The sequence below is a fragment of the Gallinula chloropus genome, assembly GCF_964237585.1.
Source record: "Gallinula chloropus genome assembly, chromosome: 11".
In the NCBI taxonomy this organism is placed as follows: Eukaryota; Metazoa; Chordata; class Aves; order Gruiformes; family Rallidae; genus Gallinula; species Gallinula chloropus.
The window spans coordinates 1,194,017-1,216,442 of NC_140096.1; the positions used below are offsets into that span (position 1 = coordinate 1,194,017).

General features: G+C 47.4%; 1 protein-coding gene across 1 annotated transcript; it reads right to left on the bottom strand.

Moving 5' to 3' along the window:
* Nucleotides 1–3,178: 3,178 nt before the first annotated feature.
* On the bottom strand, nucleotides 3,179–16,952 carry MOSPD1 (motile sperm domain containing 1). Its single transcript, XM_084269282.1, has 6 exons — nucleotides 16,894–16,952; nucleotides 11,492–11,748; nucleotides 11,235–11,310; nucleotides 7,834–8,060; nucleotides 5,797–5,958; nucleotides 3,179–3,519 (listed from the first exon to the last, which is right to left on the bottom strand). Exons 2-6 carry the CDS (start codon nucleotides 11,643–11,645, stop codon nucleotides 3,488–3,490), a joined length of 651 nt encoding a protein of 216 aa, XP_084125408.1. The 5' UTR covers nucleotides 11,646–11,748; nucleotides 16,894–16,952; the 3' UTR covers nucleotides 3,179–3,487.
* Nucleotides 16,953–22,426: the final 5,474 nt, after the last annotated feature.

Below are 22,426 nucleotides of genomic sequence, written 5' to 3' on the forward strand. Positions count from 1 at the left end.
GCTCAGCCCCTGTCAGCGTGTGCCTGGACCAGCGTTACCCAGCCCCTTACGGCTCCCTTACTGCTGCTCTTTTTGGCCAGGAGGGTCTTGTACAAGTACCTGCCCTGCTCTGACCTGAAGCTCACCCTCCCTCTTGGCAGGGAGGGCAATTTAAGGGTTCAGGGTTTTTAAAGACCTCATAGCTGTTTGGTCCCTGACTTTTCAGGTTAGGCCTGGATTACCCCCGGCTCCCTGAAACGGATCACTCGGCACCTGAGAGTTTTTCGTACCTGTAAACAAAGCATTGGTGGGTCTGGTTCACGGGCTCAGGCAAGTTCCCTTCTGTACTCCTGCCCTACCAGTGGGATGGAGACAACACACGCAGGTCTGAAGTGTGAGAGTCACTCTCCTGACAAAGGAAAGGGGTGATGGAACTTGGCGTTCAGAAGGGAAGCTGTTAGGAAGAAAGGCAGGTATCTTAAGATACATTGGCAAATGAGGACTAAAAGACAGTGACTTACTGCCAAGCCTATCTGACAGCCCCTTTCCAGTTTAGGCTTGTTGGTTATCAGATACTTGTGAACATAAAATGAAAGAACATAATGATTGACAGTTCTTGGCTGGTTGATCCCAGGCTGGGTTTCTCTGCTTTGTTGCTGAAGGTACGGATCTGTGCATGGGCTTCTCTCAGAGCTGCTGCAAACACCATTGGGCAGTTTCAGTAAGAGCTGTGACTGTTCCTGTCTGTGACAGCATCCTTGGTTCTCTTCCTGGGGTGTGTTTGGGACTCAGCAGCAGCTCCATCTCCCTTTGCAGGGACTGGATCTGTATCCAGTCTCGGGGGGCTTTGTCTGCTCTGATCCCTGGGGCAATGAACCGATTCCCTGGAAGCCCCGTCCGCCCCTGCAGCTCAGAAACAGCCACACCAGCCTGTCGTGTTCAGCGTTCTGTGATTTGCTCCTGTCAAGGAAACAGGGATGTCCAAGCGTTTCCCGATCTGGATGAGCACAGACCCTGAGCCGAGCCCCGGGCGCGAGGTGATGCCAAGGAAGGGCCGTGGCTGCAGCGGCGTGTTTGCTGCTCGCTTCAGCGAGCGGGGCCATGGCAAGTGCTGGGTGAACAAGAGGATTGTTTCTGCCTGAAGCCCCCCAGGTGCCTGCTGAGAAGGCTTTCCCCTTGCAAGGAAGTGACCGGTTTGTGTTAGCAGTTGGGATGGGAAATGACGTGTCCACTTAACTGTTTTTCCTGGTGCTTTTTTAAGAGGTGGAATATTCCCTGTCCCAGGTCCTATTTCCAAAGGCATTCAGTGTTTCCCATGGCACTGTAAGGGCACGTGTGTGCATTCGTACGTATGTATGTGCATCGAAGTGTGTCTGGTGTATCCTCCTGGTAAAATTATACCAGCTTCTCCCTGTGACATCACTTGCTGAACTGAAACTGTCCTCGGGTCTGTCTAAGGCCATCGTGCTGTCATCTCCCTGAAGCCAGGAGCAGGGAAATGTGTGGTTGTCACACTCCTGCCCAAGCACCAGCTGTCTGTGGCCGCTGTTGCACTCTGCGTTTCATCTAGGCCGTGCTCCTCGCTTCCCTTGGAACAGAAATGGGCTGATGTTTTAGTCTTTTAGTGGCCAAGAACTCTTTGTTACTGATTTCTTTGATCAAGGTGTTCCCTAAGCCATTTGTTTCTTAAATTCCTTGAACCCAAATGCTGGCGCTCTGGGTCTCTGCTGGCTGGGTCTCTCACTTCCCAGTCCTGTGTGTGCACTGTGCTGCAGGACTAAGGGGGCTGCAGGCACCAGGACGTGGGTTATTGTAGCGACTCTTTCTGTACAAGTGTCTGGCAAAACCCTGTCCTGGCCATGGCTGGGACTCCAGGACACGGGGGGGCGGGGGGGAAGGTTTGGGTGCTCCTTTTGAATCGGCTCAGGCCTTTAAGACATGGTCTGTGCCTCAGGTCCTGCACTGGCCTGCACAGACGTGGTGTTGCAATACAGAGCAGCCAGGCTACAGTTTCACCTGTTCCATTCCCTCGCCTGTCCTCACTTGGAGCCAGGTGAAACCACCTCCTGAAGATCAGAATGAGCAGAGGGGGAGTTGAAGACCAGCAGCAAAGCACCAGGAATGCAGCTCTAGGGCTGCAGGAAAAGGCTGTGACCCAGAGGGAGCTGGGGGGCTGCAGGCAGAGGCGAACAGCCTGGCTGCTGCTCCAGCTCTGGAACACCCAGTTCTCCAACCAGTAACTCTTTGTAAAAGGTTAATGTTTGACTCTTTATCATCTGACCTTGATAGATGACACAACCTCCGTTCTTCTGAGAATCAAACTCAAGTGCTGTTTATTGCCCTACAGGGACACAGGTATGTTATATATCAGAAAACACAGTGATTAACAACTTGAATTCAACTTGTACCAGCCCCTTTCTGCCTGATTCCTTTCTACTTCCATGCATAAGCAGAAAAGTGATGCATAATGCAGGGGGAGGGGGGGTAAGTTTAGTCTCCAAAGCATTGCTTGTATAGATCAAAGCATATCATATAGAGTTATGAAGAAGGAATCCAGTGTGGTAATAGTGGCCCTTGAGTAGAAATGTTTTTAAACTTAGTATCTCAATAATGAAATGGCAACTGAAGGGACACAGTTGGTGTAGTGAAACAAGATAAAATCTTCATGGAGAATGCAAAACCAGACTTGGAGCAGGGGGTTCTGGTACAGAAGTCCCCTCTCTCAGCAGGGGGCAGGGGAGCTGAAGAGGAATGCCCCTGGTACTAAGTCTGGTCTCAAACAGCAGCAATGCTGAACTGCTGCATGAGTTCCCCGTCTGTTAGTGCCACTTGCCTCAGGCAGCACATGCAGCCCTGAGAAAGGAAAGGGTCTGAGTACAGAACTTGCTTTTATTGTCTACAATCCTGATACAAAATGGTTGTTGTGGAAATTGTTTCCCCAGGTAGGAAAATGAACACTCAACGCCCTCACGGACCCAAGTAAGGAACTGGAGAATTACTTCTTCACCTAAAATTCACCGTTTATTTCAGAGTTTCAGTGATGGAACTTTTCATTTTCCTCAATGATCAGTCACGACTCCCGTCCTCCTGGTATGTACACAAAGTGTGATGCACCAGCCCCAGCACGTACAGCCACAAACCAAAGGAGGGGTTTACATAAGACAGTTGCTTTTAGAGTGATCACGCACTGATGTGAACATAGGCTAAAAATAACAAAGGTTGCTTTAATAAGGGTTTTTTTTTACAGTAGACGTGGATATAAAAGGTTTTCAAATTCTTTTTCACAGGTATCACTGAACATTTCGTAGCTGTCTGGTACAGAAGCACTGAGAAGTGCTTTGAGTCTTTCGTTTATTATACACAGTTAAAATATATTACACTTCTGAAGGTATCTTAGATCACTGAACAGTTTTGCTAGCGTCTTAATGAGCCAAATGGGAGCAAAAGGCAGTCCACATTCATGATGTGAATATACAGTAAGGTGTTCAACATCCTATTACCTCATTGCTCATGTTCTCAAAATGACCATGGTGATGAGACCTGAAAGACAAGAATCAAGAACCAGATGCTTTAATTTCACCCAGTCAAACATTTAAAGTCAAGACAGTTTACCCTGCCATGGGCCAGAAAATAGAAGTACATAAATACACACAGAATGAATTTAGATATACACTTAAATATTGGAAGTGTTGCTCTGAATTGATGTGCTCAAAACCTGTGTAAAAATGACCCTGCAGTGCAGTGGGTTTAGTGGTGGAGCTTTAAGGTAGCTGTGAATGCTCTGAGCAGTTACCAGTCTCACTGCTACAGAGTCTGAACACAGAGATTCTGATGTAGTGTTACACGTCCCTAGTGCAGAAGCCACCACTTTTCATGGGGGCATTTCAAATGCTGAATCATCAGTAAGGCAGCTTAGCCCAAGGCTCCAAGACATTCTTGTTCCTGCTCTGTGCAGAATAACTGATCAAAGGCAGTTTTAGACAAAGACTTTAAGCTTCCTTGTCAGTCCTTTGCAAAGGGAGCTTTCTCCAGACTCTTTGTTGTGACCTTTATAGAGGGAAGGGGGGAATAAACCCCCACAACTGCTCTGAGAGAGGTTAAACCCAATTAAAACCAGAAGAACTCTGGGGCTAATAAACTTGTACACTGAACAGTTCACTTTAATTATGTGCAGAGAGCATAAAAAGTACAAATCTGCAGGTTCTGAGCCATGGGTTACGTTGCACAAGGCAAACAGGCCTATGGAAAAACATTTGGGCTGCCTGAGTTCCAGCCTTAGGTACCACCAGGAGTGAGGGATCAGTTCTCAGGCGACCCGCCTGGCTTGCGGGCCCGGGGGATGTGAGTGGAACAGCCCTTCACCAGGGGCAGCCTGGCTGCAGCCTATGGATCTCACCAGGGATAAAGAAGGTGCAGAGACTATTTTGCTGTCCTGCCACTGCACACAGGTTGAACTGACTGGCTTTAGGAAGATTTTAAAGGTAGAGGCGTGACAGACCCGAGTTGTAATGCTGCCTTCTACTAGGTAACAACAGCTGATCCACAGAAGAGGAAGAGTTCAGCTCTCAAGGTCTGCATTGGCTCAGACAGAAGAACTGCTGAAGGCCTTGGCTTGTGTTACCTGAATCAGCACAGAGTAAAACCAGAAGATTCTGGAAGGTGCCACAGGACAGCCTGTACCACTTGTACAGGGTCTAACTCCTCACTGTACAGCAAACACCTCTCAAACATTGTGCAGCCCAGCTGGTGTGGTACCAAGGTCTCTTTTCAATTGCATGGTCGGCAGCCCCGATGTACTCTGGTGCAGAAGACGGTGCCTTCATCTTCTCAAGGGCAAGCAACTCTCCAGGTGAGCAAGAGTTGAATACCAAAGAAGAATCTTTTCAAAGCATTGCTACAAAAGGAATCCACACCTCTAGGAATGTCATAGTGAAGCTACAAAGAGGTAAGTCGGTACCAGTGTATGAAGTCAAATGTTTTAACGCTACAGCTGGTGCCAGCAGACACTGGAGTCATCTGCAAAACCAGGGGAAGGTCCTTATGTGAAATTCCCTCACCACCAGCTCAAAGGTGTGGGCTTCTGGTTGGCAACAAGGGAGACCTGAAACCATTTCCATCACTACCTCACCTCTAGCTATCAGTCTGAAGCTGCCTAGCTCGCTTCCTTTAAATCCTCCTCTCTGCCAGGGAGTGGGACAGGAGCACTGAGTTTACAGTGATTGTTCTTCAAATCTGGAATAGTTATAGAAACACAGTCATAACAAATGAAATGTGCAGCTGATCCATGATTGCTGACTTATGAGCAAGCTAGAGATTGGGAAGAGTGGCAGGTGGCAGCAGTCTCTCAGGAAAGGTTTACAACAGTATTTTCTACACCTTCTGACTGCTTATCAACAAGGGGGCGGAGGGAGCCTCTCAGACCAGCTCAGCAGGGTGGGAGAGAAATGAAGTAACTGAAGAGATCTAGGTGCTGCAGTGGGGTAATTCCTCAGTTCAATATAAGAATAAGAAACTGCACATTCCATTCTGTTTGGCTGGCAGATGACTACAATTGGCCAGTCATCAAACGAAGGCAAAATTAGCATGTAGGGGCCTGTATGTAAGAAAAACTGACTAAACTCTGGCCTTAAAAAGCTTGCAGTAACTAACCAACCCTGATGTTGCTGCTGCTGCAAGTTCACAAACAAGCAGGGATACAAAACAAGGTGGAACGTGATGCTTTGTCTCCATCAAGTTTCCTGAAGCCCGTGGCAAACACAGAAGTTTCCCAAATCACTGAAGCCTCAGGAAAGCATTTACAAAATCCCAAATACTTACCTAAAACATAAGCAGCTACTAACTTTTGATTCACACTTAAGTGGAGGTAGAGAGGCACCAGGGATTCCATTTCCCCCAACGTAGGTAGCATTAGTGCTGCAACACACACTACTCCCAGGAAGACTGTTAGTAAACTAGGTCCCGACGAGGCAGTTCTGTTCTCTGAAAAACAAGAGAGCACCACCTGTAAGGAACACCGACTGCAGGAGGGTCTGCAGGGCACTGGAGCTGCAGTACCCCCAGGTTTCCTTTCCCCTTTAGAGGGGGGAGGAAAACAACCTCTAAAACCACCCCTCCTGAAGCTCCTGTGTTTTGCAGCAGAGGAGGCTGCTCCCTGCTGTGATGCTGGAACTTGTTTTCACATGACTCCCCAAACGCCTCCCTTCTGAAGGCACAGAGCCTGCCAGGCCCAGTAGCTATATATACACACACATGACAGCTGGATGTTTCAGCAACACTTGAGGTTCCACCATGCATCCTGACTCTGCTCCTTGGTATGTTCCTGCACTGATCAGCAGTCAATTAGGAAACAGCACCCAGAGGAGCTGCACAGGCAGCTGCCTACACCTCCAGAACAAAACTGGCTACAGCAAGAGCACAGGTTCTCAGGCCAGACCCATTCCCCCTCTTTCTGTGCAGGGCTGGACCTGCCAGAACCAGTTTATGTGCCACAAATTACTAATATTTTAATCTTGTTTTAAAAACCTTGAGTGAACCATTCTAACTGTCCAATGTCAGCAGAATAAGGAAGTGAAACTACAGATGAGCTGTCCTTCGTGCTTCTAACAGCTGGAACCTACTCAAAGGCACACTGTGTATCTTTGAAAAGAGCTGATAACGTTAGTTCAATACCTCTAACCAAATTCTTAAGACCCATGGGAAATTAGCCAATGTTGTTATCAAGTTTTTTCTACCCTCAGTGACTAGCTACACGTGTCCTGTTCTAGTTCCATCAATCTCTTCTTTCTAGGCTGTGGGTTATGTGCAAAGACTGTAGTCACTTTGCTTACCACTTTTCTGCAGGCAAGCAATACAGTGGAGTCAACAAGGGTTTTGAGCAGAGAAAGGGCATGTGGATTAAGAGCAGTATCAGATTGTTCAGGATGGTTCAAACCCTCTGTACCTGAACAACTGACCACAGAACACTCTGTTCTGTGAGCTAGGGGATCTTGCAGGTGTGCTTTAGCCACGTATCCCACTAATAAGCTATCTTGTGGGGTTGGGGTGGGGTTTTTTGGAGTAAAAGGTGTTTCACCAGCCAGCAGGTTGTGTGTAAATAGTGAAGCAGTTTGGTTTTAGAGAGAGGAATGCTCTCATGTTAATCTACTTTCTGGAATTGCTTTTTGTTCTTGTCATGAAAAATACACCAGTGACAAGGAGTATTGTGAGAGAGCTCAGCAGAGGTAACACAGTGGGAGACTGCCAAGAATCAGCCCTGGCAGAACTCGGTACAATACCTTTCCCCACTCTTCCTACCACTGCAATTTAGCTGCTGGGTCCAGGTTTTGCCCCAGACTGTTGATTCACTTCCTTGTATATGAAAAAGAGTTTTCAGCCAGCAACTGTGCCCTGCTGCACGTGTGAGACAGGCAGGCGGGACGGCGCAGAACAAGGGGCACTTCAGATGATGTTCTGGCAGCATTTCCTGCTCGTCAGGAAACGGGGGATGAAGGGTTTGGAACCAACTCAGAAAGGGTGGATGTTCTGGAAGAGCCCAGGGGAAAAAATAACTACCACCCTTCTGCAGATACATTCCTGCTGGCTGTAGCAGAACTTCTGCACCTCAGGAAAAGAGGATGTACTCTCCAAGGTATGACGTGCAGACCTGGGGCAGCAAAGGGTCTTGATTAATCCAGACACCACAAGCAGAACAGCCACAGTTTGGGTTCTTGGGGACTACCATTCCCCAGAGATAGTGACAGCAGTGCTACATGTAAGTAGTAAGAATTATTTTTAAGTCTGTTTTGGTCTAGGCTTTCTAGTCCCTTGAGCTACTCATAACCCATTCAGGAGAGGAGAGGTGGAAGATTTCAGTACCTGGTTGACACAAAGTCTGCTCAAAGAAGACACTTTCAGCCAGGTGTTCTTTTATTCGTTTTTCCTCCTCTTCCTTTTGCTGCTGTTGTTCCTTTGCAGAGGGTAGCAGAGTGGCAATGATCTCCTTTTTCCCCAAGGCCTTCCTCTGGCTCTGCTCAGACACTTGCAGGCGGAATTTGTCTATCACGCCGTAGTAAGAAGCCCGAACGTCTCTGTGGCGAATCACACTGCAGAGGGAAACAGCCTTGTCAGTCAGACAGGGACTCAGGAAGAGTGTGTGTCCTGTGGGATGACACCCTGCACCCCATGGTTCCCTGCTTTGCCCCAGACACAGATATGCAACACCACAGCTGCCCCGTTCCCTGCCCCATCACTCAGTGCTCTTGGAAGATTCAGTCTTGGCTTCCTGCTGCTCTCCCTGTGTTCACTCTGCTTCTCAGATATATCCAGTTAGCTGCTCGTTTTGGACAGCCAGTTATTTATCCCAAGCACACCTCTGCTTCAGTCTGAGGCCTATCATAGAATGGTCTGGGTTGGAAGGGACCCCAAGGACCTTGGATCTATCATCAGTTATCTGAAAGATGCCTCTTCCTCTGTTGAAGCTGTTTGATGCTGGCCAATGATTTAAAATGCTACAGGGGAACTGGAGTGGACAGGAAAGGAAAGAGGAAAAGTGAGACTGCCAAGCACTTGGACAGATGAGGCAAAAGCCTGGCTTTTACTAACCAGAGCTAGTACCAGCTCAGAGCTTTACAATCAATACTTTCTCAGAAGTAAAACTCATTTGAGAGTCAGCTGGATGTAAAGGGGTTTCAAAACCAGAAGCCCACCGTTAAGATTGTGTAACACTGCAGTAAAAATGACAACTACATGCTTACACAAACATTTCTCACTCATCTTTCACTGAGTAAATCTGGTTATCAAGAGACCTCTGTGCTGTCAGAGCTCTGCCCACCAGTCTAGTTACCTTGAGCACGTTTCACAGCCTGCACTGACACATATGATGCTGAAGATACTTCACTAGCTACCACCAAGAGCTATGCTGGGTGTAGCTACACACACTGCAATCATGACCCAGGCTGCAGCATAGAGACACCCTCTGAATTACAGCTCAAGAGTCAAATTGTGTTCTTGGTAAGCCTTCTCACTGTCCAGCAAACATTCTGTTGCTCTACTGCTTTGAATATGTTGACCAAGATGGTTTCAACAGCAAGGCAGACAGAGTGCTAGCTGCTGCACTCCTAGTTTTAAGGAATTTCAGGGGTAAATTGTATGCAGGACCTACTACAGGCAGAGTTTTAAAGCAGCACTGATCAAAGGCAATAGAGACCTCTGAGCAGTGTTCTGCTCAACTGCTTTCTCTCTGCATTTATGATTCATTATGAAAATGCTTACCTAGCATTAAAAAGCTGTAATACTTCAGGTTTGAAGTCATATCAGCTCTTAGGATTAATATAGATGTTAATTATTTTTCCAAACTGTAAAGCCTTTGTTTTGTGAAAGGCTTTTCTAAAATTCTCACATAACAGCTGATCTGAAAAGATACCCACATATAAAGCATTTGGCTTCAAGAAGGTTGCCAGCTCCTGAGGGGTGAAAAAATTATTCCACCCTTAGTAATACTGGATTGTAGCCTTAAAATTGCTTCAAGAAACAGATTTTTGTGTTTTGGTCTTAACTTAAAGGAACTGTATCACATCAGGATATCTGCAACCATTACCACAGAGTCAGTGCTTGTAGCTGGTATCTAGTTTGAACAGGCTATTCAAGAAGGAAACAGAGACTAAGACATCCCCCAAGTGAGAAGGCTGCAGGAATATAAGTAGTTCTACATCCCTGGAGGCAAAAGACTCTGCTTATGACCAGCTTTCAGCAACCTGAGCAGCAGCTGGGCGAAGCCTTCACCAAAAGGCTTTTTACCCCCCACCCTGCCAACCCTAATTCATACAACTCTCAGCATATCAGAACAGCAGATTCAACCCTCATTTCTTCCTTTAACACTTCCTTTTAAATTTTTGTTTCTATTTTTAGGACCATGGTACTAACTACCAACCTAAACAGAATCTTTACATAACACTGTGCAATGGGAACAGGCGTCTGCTGCCAAGCAAAGAGATGTTTTCTGCAGACCCTTATAAACAGATACATTCTCCTGTTTCTTTTTAGAGACCATTGCATAATTGGAAGCTCTGTAGAATATCTGTTTATCTGGCAAATGGCCATACTTGCATAGTACTGCTCATACCCCAGGAGTAAACACTGCCCTTAGACAGCAACCATTGGAATGGGATGGGGAGGTTTCTGCATATAAAATTCCCTTAGAAACATGCATATGTCCTGTTTTCCTTCACTTAATAAAAGACACTTGCTTAAGATGAACCAAATGTAGTCAAGGCTTGTGTCTGCTACAGACTGGGATAGCTCACTGATACACTGGTATAGTCTGACCTGTTTTGTTCCATTTTTAGGGTTGTTGTCCCTGCTCATTGAAAATTTTAGTCCCATGGCTTAAGCTCCCTGTCTGTTTGGTGAGTCCCTGGAGTTTTCCAAATCAGACCCAAGGAAAAGAGTCTCCAGGTAAGAGCCATTCCCTAAGCACTGCACTATTTATCTAACAAAAGACAGACAAGGGGGGTTGTGTATGGCCATTTATTTGTTAGCCAGAGTCCAGAGGGTGTTTTACAGTTGGCAAATTTCTACTCAGGAAGCTCAGTTTGCTCTTTGAGGTATTCACATTTCCTTTAGCTATACCTGTACATCAGCATGGAAACAAAACAGCAAACTGAAGATTTAAAAACAAAAAGCAAAACAAAAAAGGCTGTTTTAGCTCATACACCAGCTGTACTCTGCACCACAGCAGCCTACACACAACACTGTGGTCACTTAACTGGCCTTCACCTTTTCTCTCTTACTGGGTTGGGACCTGACAGAAGAAACAAATAAAGGGGAAACAGAGAGAACTGAGAACAGCAGAGGTGGTCAGGGTGAAAGGCAGGCAAAAGTACCTTCATTAAACATGGCCAGGGAAGTGTGCTGGAGAACTGCATACCTTTTCACTTTGCCCATCTGCAAACAAGTATTTCTCACAAAGATATCCCAGCCCTGGGGGTCTTGCTTTTCTTGTTAGAAATCACAAAAAAAGTACTCAGAGGAGGCTCACATTACTCTCACTGTTGGTTTACAAACTATACTACATATACTAGCATTTTATTTACACCTAAGGACAAAACCAGAGTGGTATTTCTACTATTCTAGTATCTCTGCCCTAAAATGAAAGAACAGCAAAGCCCAGATGGCCACAAGGATATTAGGAAAATACATCTTTATCCAACATAGTTCATATTATGCACACAGTTCTTTAAGGAAGCTCAAATAACAAAGGAAATGAAAGTAATACTTACATATCAACACAGCACTGAGGCTTCACTGCACCAGTAGCATCAACCACTGTGTATTTATTCGGAGTTGTACAAAGAACTGCAACAACAAGGACAGCAGTGGTAACAAGCCATGAGTGAACACCTCACCAGCTGCATCAACAGATACATGAAAAGCACAGGAGGCTGGTTTTGCCACAATATGGTGTTACATGAGTTATAATTGGACTGTTCAAGATCACCAACTAACCCTTAAATAAAACTTAACCTAAGAAACCCACCTTTGAATTTTAAGGCAAACTCATAGGGGTTATATAGAGTCAACACCTGCTTGTGTGTTGACTGGTCATCTGCATAAAATATAAGTTCTGTAGGAAAAACAAAAACAGGAAGATTTCCTTCCACTAACTCTGGCTGTCTTTTTTGTTGCTGCATTGGCACTGAATCCTCCTCGCTGCTTCTCGTGTTCTTATGGTTTTGTATCCTCAGGGACTTCAGTTTTTCAGTCGCTTAAGAATTCCAAAGCATTTTGGCAATTCTAAAGGAAGAAAGAAAAGGGGGGGGAGAAAAGGAAAGAAGGTTATTTCCATAAGTCTATAGCAAATCCAGGCTGTCAACAAAGGTGTAAAAATACAGAGCTCGGTGCTTAGGTTTGGATCTACATTTAAGTTCCCTCAAAAATACAGACAGAAAAAAGAATATCTGCATTGAATTTCTACTTAACAAACAGCTACAAAACAAACAAGCAAGTGCTTCTTCAGTGTATCAGGATGGCATTTTGGGGTCCCAGTCCAGGACAAAAGCTGCTTGTGCTGGGTCTGTGCAACACAAAGCAAACAGGGAGGGGAAGACAGGCCCTTCTTGCCTCAGAACATGAGAACAACAGAGCAGAAGTGAGGGAACACAGAGACATGGGGCAGCAGTAGTCACTGCTTAGGCAGGAACCTCTGCAGTGACGACCTTCCTGGATGAGGTGTAACACCTCAGGTGTCTGCTCACACAGGCACTGAGGTATGTGAAATCCCAGAGATTCAGAAGAAAAGAATGGGGAACAACTTCATGCCTTCTTCAGTTAACCCCCTGCAATGCACAGTAGTTACAGGCAACAGGCTGAGCTATGACTGGGGTGAACAAGACCAGATTTGGGATTTACTGTTTGAATAAAGAACAAGACAGACTCTCTACCATCACTGTCCCTAACCATTGTAATTCTCCTCTGCCACTCCCCCAGTTTTGTTTTGCTGTGAGTGACGTCCCAGAACTAAAACCAGCACCCATGACCCAACCAAGCAACAATCCCAAATGTATTTCATAAAATGCAATTAAGGCCAGACTCCTCAGCACATCCCACTGACTGTACACACTACAGACAGAACAAAGGCAAACAGCTACAGAGTTTTTTCCACCCATGAGAAGGTCGTGTTTTACTGCAGCTCCTACAGGTTAATTATCAAACTGAAGGTGTCCTTTCAGGCTCCACTTTATTCTATAGCAGAAAATACTAAGAGAATGACAAGCTCCTACTGGCTCTCTAGCTGCAGTTTCCACTGCCAGTGAAGTTTTGTAAGCCAAGGTCCATTTCAGCCCTTCTCTGGTCTGGTAAACTGACTTGGTGGCACCTTAAGAAACTTTCCAGCAGCGAGCAGCCCTCACGTTAGGAGCCACCAAACCCACGTACTTATTTCTGCACTCTAAATATAATGATCTTCACATGTCCAAGCACCAGATCCACGTTTCATACTTGACACATGACACACATTTAGGTGTTTACTACAGTACAGCTGTCATACCTCTGGGTTTACAGGTCCTGTTTCTGATTCACAAGCTAAGCTTTTACATTTACTTATTTATTTATTAAAATAGCAAATCATCCCTGTAGAATTTAAACTCATGGCTCTTACTGGAATGCCTTTCCCTAAGATCCAGTTTCTTTTCAGAGCACAGGTTTGTTTCCACTTCACTGAAACGCTACTAATAATATTCTGAAAGCAAATCCCCAATGATAGTGTTCCAAGCTGATGTTCTGCTACCTTATTAAGAAGAGCCTAGAAAGAAAAATAGCTCTGTAAGTGGCAATTTGGGTCCGAGTGCTGCTTAGGATTTTAGTGAATCCCTTTTGTTCCAGAAGGATTAACAAACTCTGGGATCACTTTGCACAGCAAGCATAAGCATTATTTCTCAAAAAACTTTATGTACTATTGCAAAGTGAGATTCATTGTTCCATCCAAATGTATTAAGACTACATGAAGAGCTAATGTAGAAAAACTGCCAGCTGGCAGGAATACAAAATAACTTCTGAAACTTCTCATAGGCAGAAGAGTATCTTTCATTTTCCTTACAAGAGTTAGCTCCATGCAGCAGGCAGTAGGCAGACATGAGGACCTTTGGCTCTCATACCTACCTGTACTCCACACATTACATGTAACAGAAATATAGGCAACCTTTGCTTAAAGGGGTTTTTTTCCTAATAAATGTTTTAAGCTACTGTACAACCACTACTGCCAGCTAATTTTGAGTGACAATATTTAATACCATTTTAAAAATCTTATTTACAATAATGAATATTATTTTGATCCTTCAGGGGTTTTTATTTAGGTTTCACCCTGATTCTTGGCATCACACCACAACTCCAGCTTCTTCAGCTGAGCCAGTGGCAAGTGTTTAGGAGTCCAAAAAACCCCACAAGTCACAACATCAGTGGATCACCAAGCCAATAGACCAAACAGGCTCGTTTCCCTTACGCATCTGCCAAAAACAAAGAGCACAAACCTCTCAGGATTCCACAACTTGCAGGCAGGCAGTCACCAATCTTTAAAAAGTATGTTCCTTTACTGCTTCCTTTTCTTATTTAGCTTGGCTGGGTAAGGAGATACGCTCCACTGGCAGAAGTAGGGCTGGCAAACCCAGGCCAAGGGGAGACACGTTTGCTGACACAGCCACATCACTCAGGATATAAAACTCTGGATTTCTAAGCAACTAGTGTCCTTTTTGAGACAGTTCTGGCTTAGAAGTCACCTTGGTGGGGTATCTCACTGAGCGACATCCACAAAAGCTCTTCTGCCAAAGAGCACGTTACGAACTGTACGTACGCGGGGAGATTTGCTGGTTGAGCAATAGTAACAGCACACCTGTCACACAGCACCAACAAGGAACTGCAGAGACTCCTCCTGAGGAAGCCTGGACCATCAGGACTTCTTTGCACAGATTAACCCTAAGGCAGCACTCCCAAAAACACCCAGAATAAGGCCCCGACACCCCAGCCAGGTCATTTAAGTGAAACTTGCCTACTGCTGTTCTGTGCTGTGCACTGCAGCGGGTCACTGGGTTTGTGCAGTCAGCAGTGTCCCCACGATTACTGGCAGCAGGGGAGGGTAAGCACAGACCAACCCCCAGGGAGCCGAGACGCGTGGTCTCGAGCCTGTGACCACAGATGGGCTCTGCCGTGTCCTGCCAGGGGAACCCCTCCAGGAGCAGGAACCTGTCAAACACTCTGTACACCTGAACAAGGCCAGCTTGCCTGCCCATGCTCTTTGAAGACCAAACAATTGTCACTGATACTTTTTTTAACAGCACAATAAGGATCTTTCCTCCCTGAAGTTACTAAATATACACTGCTGGTGTCACAATGGCAGGGATCTGCCAGCGTTTCCTTTGAAACCTCTGAATTCATAAATGGAACTCGACAGAGAAAAACACGAAGTAGCTTCTCTCCAGGGTCAGAATAACACAGCCTGTAATCTGGTTTTGCTGAACAAGTATCTGCTGAAAAATTCAATCAAGGGAGGAAGTTTTTTTGTTCTCATTTTAACTCCCAACAGCCCCATTGCCATGGCTTCCGAGTTCATTTGTTGGGTGTTTTGGTTCTTTTTCCTAAAGCATGCAAATAACTCTACAGCATGTCACCCAGCCAACACTGTTGAAAAGATGATAACCTCTTCACAGTCCTACTCTCCACATTCTCCTTTTAAAAACCAATTACAGTGCAATAATCTATTTCTGTTCTATCTTCTGATCTACCCTCTAAATCCACACAATAAGCCCTTCCACACTGTATACTCAGTAAGACTGATGCCTTTTGAGAGCATATTTACAAAATATGCCTCAGTGACTTCTTCAAACTCCCCTCCCGCATCAAGCAGCCCCATCTCTGCAAGCTACGTGCAAACACGGCGTGAGACCCGTAGCAGATCTATTAACAGTTCGTTTCTCCAGAAGTTTGTGAAGGCTCTTAACGTGCACTTACGCAAACCAGTGTTTGAACTACCTGCAATTACTTTGGAGAGTCATGCAATGATTAGAGCACCGACCCAGCAGCCAGGGTGGCTGGATTCCATTGTTGCCAACTCTGACGCTCCATGACCTTGAGCAAGTTGGTTAACCTCACCTCAGTCTGCTAACCCATGAAGGCACATATTCCACCAAGCACTCAGGTAGGCGGATAGTCACAATTTAAACTGGCAGAACTGCTCCGGCACTTCCCCCAGACTGGGCTGAAATATGCTGTTTACCTCTACAGGGTGCTGAAGACGTAATTAATAACTGTCTCCTGGATGCTGAGAGATGAAGAAGTCTCAGAGCGTTACCTGCTAGTGAGGACGCCTACAACACATGTACATGATGCTGATAATAACTCATACAATGAATTATTAGGGCTGCGCTACTTCTTTGCCTTTATTTTCTCAAATGCTGAAAAGGTGACAGTAACCAAATTAAAAACCCCAGTCAAGGCCTGGCCCAAACACAGCGAAGGGAAAAGAGGGGACACCAGCTGCGCATTGTGTCTGGCCCCTGCTGCGGTGCTGCCCTGCAGAACCCCGGGGAAGACTCTCAAGGGCACATCTGCTTCAGCCTCTCCTCTCGCTGCCGGGTGTGTTTAACAGGCCGCCCCGCTGCCGGCGGGAGGCGGGTTGTGTCCACAGGCCTTTTGCCATCCTCAGCCCAGGGCCCAGCGCGGCCCCAACGCCAAGGCGAGGGATTACCTGAGGAAAACGCTTCCCTCGGAGACCAGCGGGAAGAAAGCCCTTCCCGTCTGACCCCCAAAGCGCAGCGAGCAGAGGAGCAGCAGTAACCGCACACGCTTAATTGATCCTCTTTGTTCTCCGGCTACGAGCAGCTGAGATAAAGGCTGAGGCATCTGCGCCCTACGGCCTCACCCCGCAGCCTGCGCCCTGCCCGTGGCGATAACGCCGCCCGGCCCCCCACTGCTTCCCCACCGACCGCGCGGAGCGAGCCCACGCCAGACCCAGACCCGCCGGCGGCCGCTCCGCACTCGCGCCCCCTCCCCTCAGTCCTGGCCGCGGCCCCCGCGGGACGGCCCCGCTCTGGCCGCCCCGTTCCGCGCCGAGGAGCCCCGCGGGCGAGAGGGGCCGGGCCGGGCCGGGCGGGAGGCGCCGCCGGGGGCCTCGGGAAGCGGCCGCCGCCGCCCCGCTCCTCCTCACGGCCCTGCCGAGGGACAAGGCCGCCGGCATCGGGCTCCGCCAGCGCTCCCGCCCGAGCTGTCGCGGCGAGGGCTGCCAGCGCCGGGGACAGCCCCGCGCTGCCCGCCGGAGGGGAACGCGGGCGGAGGCCCGGCCCGGCCCGGCCCGGCCCGGCCTGGCCCGGCCCCTCGCCGCCCGGCCCGGTATAACCGGGGGCTCGGTACGTCTCTCCTCCCGCCGCGAGGCGCCCCCCGCCCCGGACTCACCCCCTCCGGGGCCGCTGGGTGCGGGCTCGCACGGCGCCCCCTTTGTCCGCCCCCCCCGCCTGCTCCCGTCACTGCAGGTAGCGTCGTCGCTATGGCCGCCGGGATCGCGGCGGACTCTCCCCCCCCCCGCCGCGGCCATCGCCGGGCGTCACGGAGCCCCGCCCCTCGCGCACTGCCCGGCGCCTCCCTCTGTGGCCGCCGCCATGTCGGTGCGGGCCGGGGCGGCTTGTGGTGGTCGGGGGGGTTTGTTCCTCGCTGCTCCCCCGTGCTCTGCGGGGGTGGCGGGGGATTCTCCCTTCCTCTCTCGGCGGCTGTGGGGGCCGGGCCGCCCTTCCGAGGAATCCCGGCGCCGCGGGGAGGGGATGGGGGTAGTAGAGCCAGGGGAGGCCCTGTGGCGGGCAGCGGGGGTTCCGCGGCCGTCCGGCTGCCCTCTCCTGCTGGGAGCCGTGTTTTGAGAGCAACTTCCCTTCATCTAACGGTGTCTGAGACCTGCCCCTTCCCGGGGGCTGCCTGGCCCCTCTCCCGGCTCTCGCTGCCGTTGACCTTGGGCTGCTCTGTGTCCCAGGCCCGGCTCGCTCAACAGACGCGGCTCCGGAGCTCCTGCCGGTTCCTCAGAGACCCTCCCGGGAAGGGGCAGCCGCCCTGCCCCGCTCTGCGTCCCCAGCGAAACCGGGGCCGAGCCCAGCCCCGTCCCCTAGCCGTGCAGCGGCACAGCTGAGGCGGTGCAGGGCGCCTATTGAGCGGTCACCTTTGTTCTATATTCCTTCTATTAATGTGCTTTTATTAAACTATTTGTGGACTTTTATCTCCCCTCACGCAGTATCCGCTTGTGGGTTTTCCTGACTTGGGCTTCTGAGCCCCGTGTGCAAGAGGAAAAAAGTAAGTACAGCCCCATAACCGGCCCCTAAGATCCTTCCCGACTTTATTAAGGCAGCAAAATATCTCAGTGGCAAGCCAGGTGAATAATTAAGATTTATATTAAGCCATCCAGTCAGCAGGGTTGCAAATCTTCTACCCATCCCCAGACTTTACCCTCCCGCGGAAGGAACACGCTTCGCTGGTGAGATAAACACAGCGGCCAGGGGTGTTTCACAACAGCATGGTGAAACAGTCAGCACAGGAAGGAACAGCTGCTGTACTGAAAACCATGGAAGAAACTAAAAAGACACAAAAAAACCCCCTCCAAAAAATGGTTTGCAACTTAGCTTAAGGTGCGTGTGTCAGCATTTGCCTTTTCCCAAACGTTTTGCAGGTCTCATAGTTACTTGTGCCTCATTAACAGTTGCAGTCTTAACAGCCACAAATTACATAACATTACAGTTAAATTATTATATACAGAAAGTACAATCTTGTCAGCAGTTCTGAAACTCTATGCAGGGGAAACTGGTATGTTTGGGCTTTTTTTTCCTTCACATGTGTCAATCGGCTCAGTTTAAACAATAATGTTTAAAAATAAACTGGAATTCCTGTTTTTAAACAGACCGTCAGACTTCAGGATACATTCTGAAAATTATGATGATGGTTTTTTCTGAGTATTAATCAAATGTAGGGTATTTCTGATTTTGGAAACCTGCCTCAGGAGAAGCAGCAGACATAAACATGCTTCAGAGATATTCAAATTAATAATAAACAGAATGATCCAATTAGAAAAAAAACCCAACATAATTTAAAATAGCTAGACTTAGAAGTACATTAATTAGCCAAGTTCACATTTTCCAGTTCACTCAGCTCATTTATAAAGCAGCTCAGGATCTCTAAAAGTGGGGTTTGGGCCTCTGTAAAGTCCCCAGGACCAAAGCTTTGGTTGCTTTCATCCACTGGCAATCTGCTGAAAACCAGAAATCGTGCTGTTCTCCCTCCTCTTCCATCCATCTATTGATACAGCTTGTTTCAAGGTTGTTTTGTTACTTCAAAAGCCCCGTGTTAACTCCAATTAAATGTAAAAACTACTGTACCCTTCCGAGTAGGAGTCAGTGTTATGTCCTTGGTGGTAGTACCTGATGCTTCAGAGAGCACAAACCCCACATCAACCTGACAACTGTGCAGCGATGTGCCCTTGAGAGAGATTATGCCCCACCCCAGGCTTTACTGAAGGTACGTATGTGCCATCACGATTTACCCAGGGCTGATGTATTACAGAGCTGCCTGACAAACTCAGCTGGTACCAAGGTTTTTGGTTCGGGGCATGCACAAAGCCTGGCTTGGCACAGCCCTGCTGCTCTTCTGGCTGCTTTGCCAGCAAGGCTCAGTGCTTTAGGGGGATGAAAAAATTCCTGGGGGGATGCATACGAGTGTTGCCCACATGCCATGTGCTGTGGGCAGACTGCTCATCTGCCATGTGGGAGATGGAGACTACTGCCATGTGCAGCAGTAACTCGAATTATCTCAGATCCGTGGGAAGTTCTCTCATTTATCATTAGGTTATTGTTCCTTTTGCTTTCTCCTTCTTGGGCTATTTTATTGTGCCTGAATAATTAAATCATTCTGGGATCAGAGGCAGATGGAGGTTGGAGTCAGTGTTACGATGCTGTTGGTAGACCAGGGAGAAGGTGAAAGGAAAAAAATGTGGGTGAAGAAGTTCAGATGGGAAGGAGTAGGGATGTAAGGTGCAGTAAAGCATCTGTCATTAGTTTGTCAGGTCACTTTAAGTGTGATCTGAGGTGTAAAAAAATTCTGTTCCTACAGCTAATGTTTGGTTCTCTGATTTTTTAATCTACCTTAGAAACTGCTGCGAGTCACCTCAAGAGTTGGCTGGTGTTGTGTTACATAAAATATTGCCTCCTTGCAGCACGAAACCCGAGACTGGAGTCTGCAGATAGGGAATGCTCCGGAGTGACTCTGTCGTGGTTTTGGTTGCTGTGGTGATTATCCATCTGCTTAAATACTTTATATGGGAGTTTGTCAACTCGTTTATCATGGAGAAGATTTTCTTTTAGGCCCTATTCCTGTAATTTTTCATACTCGATTAGCAAAGAATTCCCCTTTATCTGCCATCGTTTTTAGGTACAGAGGGCATGGTGTGCGTGTTCTGCGCTCACTGCTAGCCCAGTGTGCGTGTAACACCAGCACCTGTGTGATGGCAGTGTGCTGGAGAGGCTGGGTGAGAACTCTGCGGGGCCTCCTTTAATGAATCCTCAGTCTGAGGCAGTTACAGGCAAACTTTCCACAAAGTCTGATAGGAAAAGAACTGCCGTACAGAGGGAGCAAAGGACGTCACATACCTCAGTCTTACCTACAGCTCTTCCGGCATTTCATTCTACACAGTGAACACTCTTCATGTGGTGTTTTGCTTTTCCTGACAGTTGTTTCTCCGTGGCATGACACGACAGATCCTCTTGGACTCTGAAGTGACTTGGGAAACGGAGTGACGTATCTGCATCTCCTTTCGTGCCTACGTTGTGTTGGGTTTACCTTGTCTTTCTGTAGAAAAGATTAGAGTTTTCTTAGAGTTTTCTTTCTAATTAATACCATTTTATAAAAGGTCTTAATAAGAGATTTATTTAATTTTAAAACACCATCAAAGGAAACAGAATACCGCATTCAGACTACCAGCCTAAAGCAGCATACATGTTCTGACTTACAATGAAAGCAAGAATTGCTCAATCTAAACTGTCCAAGCTATTCTTGTAACTCCAATTCACCAGTAAAAAGGTTTGGGGTTGGTTTTTTTTTTTTTTAAACTTGCTTATGTGGCAACTTTTCAGATTCCCCCCTCCCCGTGCAGCGCGCTGTATTCCCGTTCCGTGTCGCCAGGGGCTCAGCTGCACCAGTGTCTATTTTTTTGTGTCAGAGGTTAGACTGTTTGTTTTTTATGACTAATAATGTGGACCTTGGGAGCCACATATCTAAGCTCCGTTGAGGAAATACCTGGACCTCTGTTAAAGTGTAATCCCTTTCAGGGCATGCCAGCACAGGAGAGTAAAGACAGCTCGAAGCTCTCTCTCCACACTGGCTGGAGGCAAGTCAGTAGCACCCTACTCGTCCTTCTGCTCAGCTCTCTGCCCCTGCTAATGGGTCCCTGAGCTGTGCCTGTGGATGCAGTGAGTGCAGCATGACAGAGAGATGTGTTTGCTGCAGAAGAGATTAAATGATTTGGGGAAAATACAACCTAAAGTGTAGCTGACTTTAAAATGCCAGATGTAAACAAGGGCAGGTTTCGTCCATGCTCGCTCTTGAGAATAAGGTCAGTGTAAAATCTAAGTGGTCATTCGAGTCCCTCCCAGGTCTCGTACTGACTGAATTTTGCCCAAAGTGTGTTTGTGTTACACTTCAGACAGGCACCAGGCTTTACTTCCTTGTCCTTGGTGTCTTATGGTTGGTTCTTCATGTGAGAGCTCCTGAAGTATGCTTCGCTCCATGAAGCTGTATGAATGAAGCCATAATTGAGTCTTAGACACCATGGTATTTACAGTCATTTAGAAACCTCAGAGAGGGCAAACATTTAGAATTTTATAGACAGTCATCATCTTTATGAAGTGTAGGATCTATTTCCGTGTTGTCTGTAGGACCCTGCTGAGAATCTCCATTGTCCTGCTCATTGGAAAGCTGCAAACCCAGCATGGGCTCTGCTTCTTTCAAGGATGTGCGCATACATCTCTTATAAATGAGCAGTTATGGTTGTTTCATTAGACCTCTAATAACATCTCTATTTCATTTTCCTCCCAAAGATGTTTACTTCAGTGTTGACACATATTTATAATGCCATCTCTAAAGTAAGAGGCTATCCCGTCAGATTTACAGCTATTATAAAATATGATGCCATCTGCATACAAATGGACAGCAGGGGCTGTACAGACATTTCCCCTATTATTACTGCCTAAGGAAGCAATAAAAATTTAACATTTACCATTGGGAAACACCTGCAGAGATTAAATTAAAACTAGATTATATGCTTATCAGTTAAATGTTAGAAAAGCAAACTCTTTAGAGATTAACATAAAAACCATTGTTATCAAAATCTTATTAAAAGCTTCACTTAATACAATCCATTTTGCACCTCTGCTGCTCAAGCGTTCTACGTGTGCAACTTGCTAAGTCTCCGTGGGGCTGTGCACTGGGGAGGCAGGGCAGCCTCACCGATGGCTGTGCTGTCGTGCTAGCAAATCCCTGCCCTGACATTTGGGTTTGTCCTTGCAAGCTGACCACAAGCACCATCCATCCCTCTCTCTCTGATCCTGGTCCCTCTCTGAAGGGCTCTCCATATCTCATGCACATTCCGAGCTCTGAAGGGCTCTCCAGGCTCCCTCCATGTCTGCTCCAGGCTCCAGAGGAGTTGTGCTGGGAATCCCTCTGGAAATCACTGGCCCTTCCTTCCGAACTCGTTCCTTACCATGGTCAGCAGGACAGAGACAAAGGATTTAAAAAAGGCTGGAAGTGGAGAACAAGAAACTGCTGTTGCTGCTAAGCAGCTGGTCTCCTGCTTGGTTCCTGCAGCCTTTGGTTTGTTGTGAACGCTGTAGAAGACACGAGATCTGGGAGGCGAGTGGCCGGAGTCAATCTCTGACCTGGAAATTCAGAAAACTTGGGGATCTGG